This window comes from Coptis chinensis, chromosome 6 (assembly GCF_015680905.1).
Source record: "Coptis chinensis isolate HL-2020 chromosome 6, ASM1568090v1, whole genome shotgun sequence".
NCBI lineage: Eukaryota > Viridiplantae > Streptophyta > Magnoliopsida > Ranunculales > Ranunculaceae > Coptis > Coptis chinensis.
The window spans coordinates 44109372-44120289 of record NC_141461.1 but is presented as its reverse complement, the minus strand read 5'-3'; the positions used below and the strand labels follow the sequence as shown (position 1 = coordinate 44120289).

At 34.8% G+C, this 10918-nt stretch overlaps 1 protein-coding gene across 1 annotated transcript; it reads right to left on the bottom strand.

Annotated features, from left to right (window-relative positions):
* Positions 1-9029: 9029 nt before the first annotated feature.
* LOC147493133 (arabinogalactan O-methyltransferase 1-like) lies at positions 9030-10337 on the bottom strand. The gene has a single exon (XM_086566735.1). It carries the CDS (start codon positions 9976-9978, stop codon positions 9124-9126), a length of 855 nt encoding a protein of 284 aa, XP_086422861.1. The 5' UTR covers positions 9979-10337; the 3' UTR covers positions 9030-9123.
* Between the last annotated feature and the right edge of the window lie 581 nt (positions 10338-10918).

Here is a 10918-nt window from a genome sequence, read left to right as displayed (position 1 = left end):
TAAGAAAAACTAGCATGCAACTCAAGGCAAGAATATCACCATATAATCAAACCAAAAGAATTGCAAAGAGTGAAAGAATACGATACCTAACCGATTGAAAAATCGGATTACCATATTTTTCTCTTTCCAGAAAAACAGTTCAAAAGAACTGTAATTATGAACCATCTCAGGACGAATTGGGTATCAAGCATTATACCATTGGAAATCTCTTTGAATCAGCTATCCAACACAAAAAGCGGATTGCAAAACCGAGCTCTGAGCTGAAAGTTACAGCAGCTTTTGTAACTAGTGACGCAGCTGCCAAAAAGACGAACTTTGACGTTTTTCTTGATAGAAATCTCATATTTGACTCCCACAAATAGGGGTGACTTCGGATCGGATCGGATCGGATTAACCTCTTTCGGAATTTTTCCAAAAAAATTTCGGAACCTAATATGCTAGCCAAATCCGATCCAATTTTTTTTCGGATTCAAAATATATTTCCAATTTGAACTTTCAAATTTCGAAATAACTCGAAAATTTCGGAATACTTTAAATTTTCAAAGATCTATTTACTTTCAATTATTTTTGGAATATCAAATGTTCATTGTAGGGAAAAAACCATGTCCACAACACCAATGTACCAACAACAATACACACTTGTTTATTGAGAAAACCCATTTTCATTCAAACAAGTGATCCAAAAAAACGAGAAAAGAACCCGCAGCCACCAATAAAGCATTGCATTCTTAGGTCTTTTGTAATGTTTCAATCTTTTTCCGTGTGTGGAAAATTGAAGCATGAAGTGTCCGCATAAATAATGGATTATGGTCTTGGACTCAAAGTAGCTTTTACATAATATTTTATCTATTGAATTTGGCTTTTGGATTGGTCCGAAGTCATTGTATGACTCAATGACATTTTTTTTCATATCATTATTGTTATGGCAATACAGTAGAGTGGTCCAATTCAAGTGGGGAAGTAGCGACTAGATTATGTTTTGTTTTGTTTTTGGAAGTAAAAAACTAGAAAATGAATGAACGGGTCGAGATCTAATCAAGTGGATAGTGAGAGAAGTATATATTTTTCGAATAAATTGACAATAATATCGAAATTTCGAATTTTCGGATCGGATCGGATTTTAAATTATATCCAAATCCGATCCAATTTTTTTCGAATTTTCGAAATCGAAAAATTGAAAACTACACCCAAAGCCGGACCAATTTCGGGTCGGATTTCGGAAAAATCGGAAATTCGGCAAAAAGAGACACCCCTACCCACAAACGTAGGAGAAAGGTCTACAGCCATATAGGGTTTGATAAACCATAAAAGATCAATAAATATTCAATCTTTAATTGGTTTCCCTAACAAAAATGAAATTATTAGAAAATTTCTAAAGTCATAACCCAATAACACAAATAATAACTCAAAGTAAAAGACTTATCTTTTGATTGTCGTATTAAAGCACTCTTCTTTATTCTACTACGAAAATCTTTCCTTAAGATTGTTAGAATAGTTGTATCAACACAGCAACTAGAGTAGAACATAAGGAACAGTAGATAAGGACAAAATTAACAGGTAATAACCAAGGCGCGGATTAAGGAAAGATTTCGCCCCTTCCAATGGTGCGTTTCGTGGCGCCTTTCCTCACAGATTCAATAGTTAACATGGGACTTTGCACTAGAACGGACTACCCTCTAAAGTCTATATAACTCTCTATGGACTATGATAAGTTATAGTTTCGTTTCTCTGAGATGGGTTTCTGATCTGTTAAAGTTTATCCCCTCTATGGACTCACAGTCCTATTTATAGAGGTTAGGTCGGTCTCCTAAACATATAACGAAGAGAAACCAACTCCTAATAGAACACCAAAACTTGCTACTCAAGAAAAAAGCAAAACAAGTTTAGGCAATTGGTCAAACCACTACCCACAACAGTAAGCCCAAGCCCAAGCCCAAATCCAAGCCTGAACCCAACCCGATGTGGTGGATAACCAATGTGGGACTATATATTATGCACTAAAGTGGAGAGAACACTGTTTGTTCATCTCATCCACTTTGCACACACACTAGTATTTAGAAATACACAAGAGATTCCAACAAAACCCAGTTGAACATGATTGCATGAACAAATACACTAGTATTTTCCTCGATAATTTTGTGAGCAAGGACACTCATATGCTGAATCTGTACAAACAAATAAAATTTGCTAACTGAGCGAGTAAACGCAATGAAGAGCCATTTTGGATCACAATCGAGCCATGTGCTATGCCAACCACTAGGCCAAGCTTTCCCTATTCCTGTAACAAAAAAAATAAATGTTATGCATGAAAAGATGTGCATGAAGTAAAACATCATTTTTTCATGGAGCACACTGGTTACCAATTTTGCAGATTGTTTCTTCTTTGAAGACCTTAAATAAGTTAGATCTAGGTTTCTGGTTATATTTTTCAGGTGTTTATTGCTTCAAGCTGGTTCCTTTGGATCTAGTAGCTCACTATCAGTGGCAAAGCCATGGGTTCAACCCTCTCTGTCTGTTTCTCTAGTTTGGCTCTATATCTTACTTGGTTGAGACCAAGGCTCTCTCCCATTATCTATTCCCTCTCTGGATTGCTGGTTTGGGTAGTGATATGGTCAGGCTACCGCCCCTTTGTAGGGCTCTTGGTGGGGCATTCTTTTATGGGATTGCTAATATGCCGCTTGTGTCGTGGAGTGTAATACTGCGCAATTTGAAAGCTCTTGAGTCTTTGCTTTGGGAGATCCAACATGGTTTTTGGTTGAGTACGGTTGTAGCTGATTTGGAGAAAGTGGTGGTGGGGTTTCCAATGTGGAGTTGTTGCCGGTGTTGGGCGTTCGGTTCAGGTGGAGTTCGGTTCAAGATTTTATGGATGTTGAGTACTTGTTGTGGTTCTCTTATATTGTTTTCATCTATTTTTTCTTGTGTTGTTGTATGTAATCCATCTTTTGATTAATATAATCAGTTTGTTCATCCAAAAAAAAAAAACTGTGAGTCTGTAACAGTAGTACAGTACCAAACCCAAGGAAAGATGAGATCCGAGTAAAAGCCCATTGATGAATCGTGCACACAGTTAACAAAAGCCCACTGGTCTATGTCCGAACTCCCAATACCACACCTTTGGCGGGGCTCTAATCCGAACACCTTTCCCTGCTTCCGAGCATCAGTCTGATTCTGTAGTTTTACATTACAATTTCCACTAGTCTATTAAATTGTGTATCAGGAGTTCTTGCTATCAACAATATTCAGATAATCATATTGGTACCGTAAATCATTTTACATTGTCCGCCACTCCATCGTAGTCCATAGTAGAAGCGGAGATTGTACTAATTTCTCAAATGAATAACCGGAATGGTCAAATTGATTTAGCTTTTTCTTTGGCAACGTACCAAATCCTGTAATTGGTCAATGAATTCCATATAATTTTGGTACTTGGTCTCGAGTACTCTCGACACCAGTTAAATCAATTGCTATTTACCAATATATGTCCAGTCGTTAACAATATTTATTCAAAGTTCAATAGCTCAAAGAATTCCGGTTGGGAATTTAGGAACACAGTTAAATGCTTATATTAGCAATCTCTCTTTTGACTATGATGTTCAAACCTATATTCAGTTCAGCAACACAAAGAAAGATGATAAAATGACCAAATACATTAAAATGACAACAAAAACTTTGCAGGCACATATTTTTTTATCATGATGTATTAAATATGGCTCAGTAGTAATAAACTACACACAAGCTAGACGGAGAACAAATAATAATTTGGAGGTTTTTAAGAAGGAACAAGAGGATGCTAACAGGACTATGCACGTTGATTCAAATCTCATCGACCTTAATATAATGATGACTAGATTAGAAAATTATTATTATAAATCTTGGAATCAAATTAAAATAGAGGTGTTGCTGCAGCTGTTTGTAGGAACGCAAATAGTCAGTTGGTGGGATTATTATATAGGAAGTTCGGTGCAAGGAGTCCACTAGAAGCAGAGTGCTACCTGCTATTTTTGCTATTTTGATGGGAAGTTAAAGCTAGAAAAGGTTGATTTTGAGAGATTGCAAAGAGCTTATGATGATGCTGAGAAGAAATGGAGCAGGCCGGTGCTAGTTGAGACTTGAGAGCTCTTCGAATTTATTTCTAAAGTCTCTTGTATGTTTAATCAGTTAACTGTAAATAATGAGTGCAATGTGCTGTTTTTTCTAGTTTCAAAGAGATAACAACATGGAAGCTTATGTATTAGCTAAGAGCAACTCTAGGTGGTAGTATCACCTCTAGCCGCATTTGGAATTTCGTGAAAATCCAACTTTAAGTGGAAGCAAATCCGGTAGTATCACATGTCTAGCCGCATTTCTGGATGCAAATTATCGATTTTCAAATGCGAATGCGACGCTACAGTGGTAATATCGCACGTCATTGCAAATGTCACATGGGGTTTTTTTCTTTTTCAATTTAGCGCGACATTCTCTTGACAATGGGAATATTGCGTGGATTTTTTTTTTTTTTTTACTTTTTCAACTTGGGGCAACATTGGGAGTGTCGTGCGACAGTACCAATGGCGCGCGGGGTGAAATTTGCAGATGAAATTTGTGGCCACCTAGAGTTTATCAGATTTTGAGAAAAAATTTGTCAAATTTCGAAGACAAATATGTAGATGATACTACCACCACTTAGAGATGCTCTAAGTGGGCATTGAAATATGTCAGTATTTGGCCACCTCCCTATTGGACTTTAGACTCTGTAAATCCTTTGTCAGTTGCCTAATATGATATCAATGGGATGAGTTATTATCCAGAATAATCTAATAAATATCACGCACCTATACTCAGTTGGACCATCAAAAGGAGGATTAAAACCACATAAGCAAAAACAAGTTAGCATGCATATAGTAAACTACGAAAAACGATTAAAAAGGGTATCGAAGTTTACAAATTTTGACAATATAGGAGCTAAACTTTTTTTTTCGGTCAAATTGGGAACCAAACTTTTTAATTTTTGCAATGTGGGAACTAATTACACATGTAGTATAAGGCATCAACTAGTTACACAAAGTTTGGTCCCCACATTACATAGTCCAGCAACAGTACTATAATATTTGTTTATTCTGTTATTTGTGACTTTTCGTCACACTTTTTACAACAGTTTTGTCCATGTTATTTTCCTATATTTACAATAGTATCCTTGCTGTCTTAAATCATTTAGTTTGGGCATAAAAATATGTGGGTCAGCACATGCATCAACCTAATATATATATATACGCGTGGCACTACTTCTACTTGAAATCCTCATTCGATTAATAATATTATGGCACTACTTCTACTTGAAATCCTCATTCGATTAATAATATTATCATTAATTTACATTTAAAATATACTCCATTATCAATTTATCATGTCCAAACATAACTATTATACTATTGACTATTAAATACAAACAGTTATACGAAAGCAAAGAAGTACCCGGCATTAGGTAATGCCCGACAATGAATATATCAATTGATATATATGAAATTTGTTACAGGGAAAAAAAAATAGTTGATCTCTGAAATGCTTAATGACACTAGCCTCTATGCACGTAGCCATGCCACTTTTTTTTAGACAAAGCAAAAGAGTTGCAGAAACGAAAAAAAAAAAAAGAGAGACCCACACCGAATTTATTTTTTTATATATAATTGGGATCCATATAAAGGGGGGATAAATATGTGGTGAAGGATGTGTGGTTTGTTTGTTAGATTGGGACTTGTACATGGTCCTATAGGAGAAAACAAATATGTTTTTTATTTTTATTTTGTTCTAACTACAGCAGAAAAAAAAAACATTATATATATAGAAAGGGTTTTAGAGACATATTTTATTTTGACTCGTAAATAAATTTAAAATCGTTAGGGCATTTATAAGTTTCGGATTAGGCTAATTTTTGGTAGATATGATTTCCTAATTATTCTAAATATTGTCACAAATAATCAAAAAAATCAAAAAAATTTAAACTTGCTGAATGTAGTTAACAATTTACAAAATTTGGCTAATTGTAGACCGTTCATTTTCACCGTTTTTTATATTATATTTGGCAAGTTTATAAATTTTTATTTTTTTTATTATTTGTGACAATGTTTAGAATAGTTAGAAAATCATATCTACAAAATATTAGTCTAATCCGAAACTTATAAATGTTATAACGATTTTGAGTTTGTTCACGTGTCAAGATAAAATATGTCTTTAGAACTCCTCCCTATATATATATATATACAAATAAATGACAAATTTATCCTTGGGCGTGAAGTAGATTTTACTGTTCATCAGACCTCGTATTTTTCAATATAATAAAAATAGTGAAATACCACAAAGGTCAACCACATCTTTAATTTTTAATATATAGAAAAACGAGGAGTCGAGTGAATAGTGAATGTATGTGGATGTAGGGATATTTTGGTCATTTTATTTTTTTATATTATTTTTTTAATTTTTGAGAAGTAAAATAGTAATTTAATGTTTATAAACTTAAAAAAAAATCTGTAGATTCTACGTGGATACCACGTGCACAGTAGCTAGTGCACAATAAAGGCTTAGGCGCTAATAGGGCCCATAGTATTTCATTTCTCTGACATGAAGGATGGTTGGATGATGGTGAAGCTCGACCTCAATCAGGGACAGACCCAGGATTTTTTTCCGAGGGTATTCATGTCGACATTCAACAACAATAAATAATACTTACCGTATTGCTTTCAATAATCTCGCTGATTTTTTGGTTTTTTGCTAACCAAACCAAGTTTCTTTTACAGTTAGGGGAATTCATAAAAACAAAAACAAATCTTTAAGAACCATAAAAGTTTTGTATGCATGCAAATTAGCGGCGGAGCCCGAAATTTATTTGAGAGTGGGCAAAATATAAAACGAATTATATAAAATATTATAAATTCAAACACATTTGAACATTAATTATTGATTCCAAAAACTTGAATTCACATAAGAGATTTACAAATATATTTATGAAAAGCCCACATATTATGTTTGGCCTATTTCGTCCCTAAAAAGTCGAGCAGTACGGTGATAGTTATGGAAGGCGGAGAGATCAACAACAACAACAAATTTGATATTGAATCAAAACCGATTTTGATTACGAAAAATTCGAACGGATGTGATATTTTTGGAGATGAAATCTTTTTGATAAGTGTATCGTAATAGATTTGATCAAGTGAGTTGGAGGTTGGTTTAAAAGCGAAAAACTCACACAGTCGATAGAGCTTAATCTGGAGAGTTTGCTGAAAATATCGAAGGGGATTTTTGAAAATGACTTCTTCATCTTGTCAATCTAGTGATCATATTGTTGTGACTACAAGAGATCACTAAATTGAGTTCTTCCTATTGCTTTGTTTATTGTTGGTGGTTTCTGCGAAAGGAGTGAATCTTATTCCTGTGTTAGGAGACAAAATGTTGTAATATTGAGGATTACGGTATTCGGGTTATCATGGGACTTGATCCCCGTTATGAATATTCTTATTTTGTAACCGGTTGATTTCTACAGTGGATTTTTATCTCATTATCTGATATAGATAGTGACATGGATGTTTCCCAGTTATTTTAAAAAATTCTCTATGTCTCGTCTCGTTTTATTTTTCAGTTTGATTGTCATAGATAATTGTTTGTTTGTGCTGGTTAAAAAATTAATTGAGAACAATCGAATTCATCGAGATTACTCTGTTAATTCGTCATTGGGAATTTCAATTTACACAACAAAGATCTATTTTCTTGAAGCGTTGCATACTTGCAACCTCAAAATTGTCTCAGGACCAATGCTCTTAAGTATCTCCTTCTCGTTGTGATCGCACTATCGTTAGTTTGATGTGCTAAGAACTAATTAGTTGTCTTTCTTTCGTTAGAATATATTTCTTGACAAGCAAGAAAGTACAATAATCCAATTTGATGATACAAACTGCAAAATTATAAAATTCAATTATGGGCATAATAGAATATTTTAACAAGAAATTATATTAACTTACCAAATGAAAATGGCTTGGTAGTTGATACAGTGTGTGCGAAGATAAACCCACGAAGAAATTTTTCACTTTATTATGGCGATTTCAACTTACTAAAAACTAGTTAAATTACAATATTATGAAACAAATCAAATAGATAGTAGAGATGGTATATATTTTCTGTGTTGTTTTAGGAGTAGCATAGTTATTCTTTTTGTACTATTACTATTATTTTATTTTATTTTGCCAAAAGTTGAGGGTGTGCAGCTGAGGACCCTTGCACCCCCTTGGCTCCACCCTGCATGCAATTATATGAGCATCAAGCTACTAAATAGTAATAAGAACATAAGCTAGTGGATAAAATTTGAAATGTAAGCATAAATTGAATTTTTCCCTCCCCAAATTTGAGAATATTCAAGTGAATACCTTTAGTATACACTGGGTCCGTCCCTGGGGCTTCAATAAGACCTGTGATCGAGAGTTTTGGGCCTTTTATCTGTACCTCAAACGGTTAAAAAAGGGTTATGTATCGATTATTCGATTCTCAATTTCTCTCTTCTTCCTTTTTTACATCTGGTTGTAATTTCACTAGATTTTGTGCGCTTGCTGCATGGAAATTGTACAGTTTGTACCATTTGCAGACAGTGCATTAAGGTTGAAATTTCATCTCATTTGTGTTTCTGAAATTATTACTTGAATGGTGTTGGTTACAGAATCTTTAATGCTGCAAACTGCACTTATTATGCTCTAGTCTCTACCGTGTTGGACACTTGGACAGTGGTTCGTACCACTAAGCAGACATGACATGACTTACTAACATCACACAAAATTCAACTTAAAAACAAAAATAAATATCATGTGTGATGCATTCAGTCGTACATAAATAGTTCTGATGCCTACTCAAAACGCCAAACATTTGATATCCCAATAGTGCAAAGTAAAAAATGTCAGTACACCAGTTATATCGAGTATCGACTAGTATATAATAATAATAATATAATATATCGTGGCAATTCCCATAACAATTGAGTAAAGAACAAAAGTAGTATTTTTGCGGCATTCTGATTTGTGTCAAAGTTTAGAGTTTTGACTAAAAATATTGAAAAATGAAATATTCAGGAAAAGTAAATAAAGAAACAGTAGTAAAATGTAATCTACATTAATTTGAGCAGAAAGTAATGGCATTGGATGAGTGAGTGAGGTTAATCCCAGATGGAATCTGAAAATGCCAAAGCCTCCCAACAGCATGAACCAAATGTTTCCTACACAAAAATTCTTCAGCAAACATCTTCTCAACCTTTCTATCCACATCATGAAGAAACACATGAGTAACACCAGCACTCTTTCTAGTCCTAGCCATAACAGCAGCTGAATAAATAGCTCCCATTCTCCCTGGCGCCTCAGGGAAGTATCCCCTGGGCGCATCGATCATTATGAGATCCCATTCCTTATCATACACTTCACTAGGTAAATCACTCAGTGCTAGCCTACATCCACTATTACCTTTAAGTTGTAGGTGAGCACAATCTTGCTCAGACCGATAAGACCGAATAAGCTCATCGGCTTGCGAAAGTTGTGTATGGTAAAGAACATGGTGGGCATGAAGTGAAGGTGCGTCTCTTAGTATAGTTTGGACCCATTTAGGATCTTCTTCAAGAAAAAGACTAGTACCATGTGGATTAAATGAAGACCACATGAGTGAATCGTGACCAAGGCCAAAAACCAACAAGTTACATGGGGAAAGAGATTGAAGAACATCGAAAGAGACCCGGATTTCGGATAAAGATTGCTGTGGGACTACTCGTGTAGTCGCGTAATGAAGGATGGTGGATTGGAGGATATTAGTTGGATCGCTGGATGTTGTGTAAGATCCGGCTAAGGAACATAGAAAAGAGTTTTGAGATACACTGTTGCTGATTGTTGTGATGACAAGTGCACCTGCTATTAGACCAGCTAAGCCTATGACTACAAACCAGAGTTTTCCTGAGAAGAAATGAGGATTCTTGAATTTCATTGTTTTGTGATTTGGTGTGAAACTGTGGACTGTGTTTGGTTTTGAACTTCTTGGATAGACCACTTATTTTTTTTGAGTTTTGGTCGAAGAGTGAAGACTAATGTTTTACCCTACCCCCCAATCTCACTCCCTGTCTCTTTCTTTTTATATACGTCAAAAAATGGGTGCTAGAGAAGACTTCTCCACTGAAATGCCCATAAAACCAATGCTTATTTTATTTTGAAAATAACAAGACATCAAGATCATACTGTAATAATTAAATTGCTAAGAAACTGTCAAGCTTGATATGGTATTATTATGAATTTTTTTTCTTCGATAAACAGGTATTATTTATGAATGGACCACACTGTATAGTTTTGGTTTCTAATACAGATTTGATGTCTTTGTGTAAATAAATCATTTATAGTAGGACCAATCATTTAATTCTGAGACAGTGGCATTATTTATTACCAAAAAAGAAAAAAAAAAAAAAAAGGGAAAATGAAACATTTTGGGCTTAATCTGTCTGTTCTGTTAAAATTTTGACTTGATCATGTTATGTAAAAGTTCAACTAAAGTTCCATGATCAGCGCTCATATGAGAAATGCCACCATTAGACTGTTTCGTTTTGTTACTTGCTAAGAAGAACTGTACATGAAATTGTTGACACGGCATTGTGGATAGCAAGTAACAGCCAATGTGAAGGTTCAAAACACTAAGGCGATGGATAAGCCTAAAACCCCAAACAATTATAAAGACAACAAAATGAAAAGAACAAGACGCCAGACAGACACCATACTATTTTTCACCTTGGAATCCCCAACCGAGCCCTCATAGTATGGGAACCATCAAGCCGCGGTCTGAAAATGTTGGAGCCTTTGGTTTGGCATGTGTAATCAATAACGCGCTCTGTTACACTAGAATTCTTGACATCATAAACTTCAACGTGAGCAAGCAACAG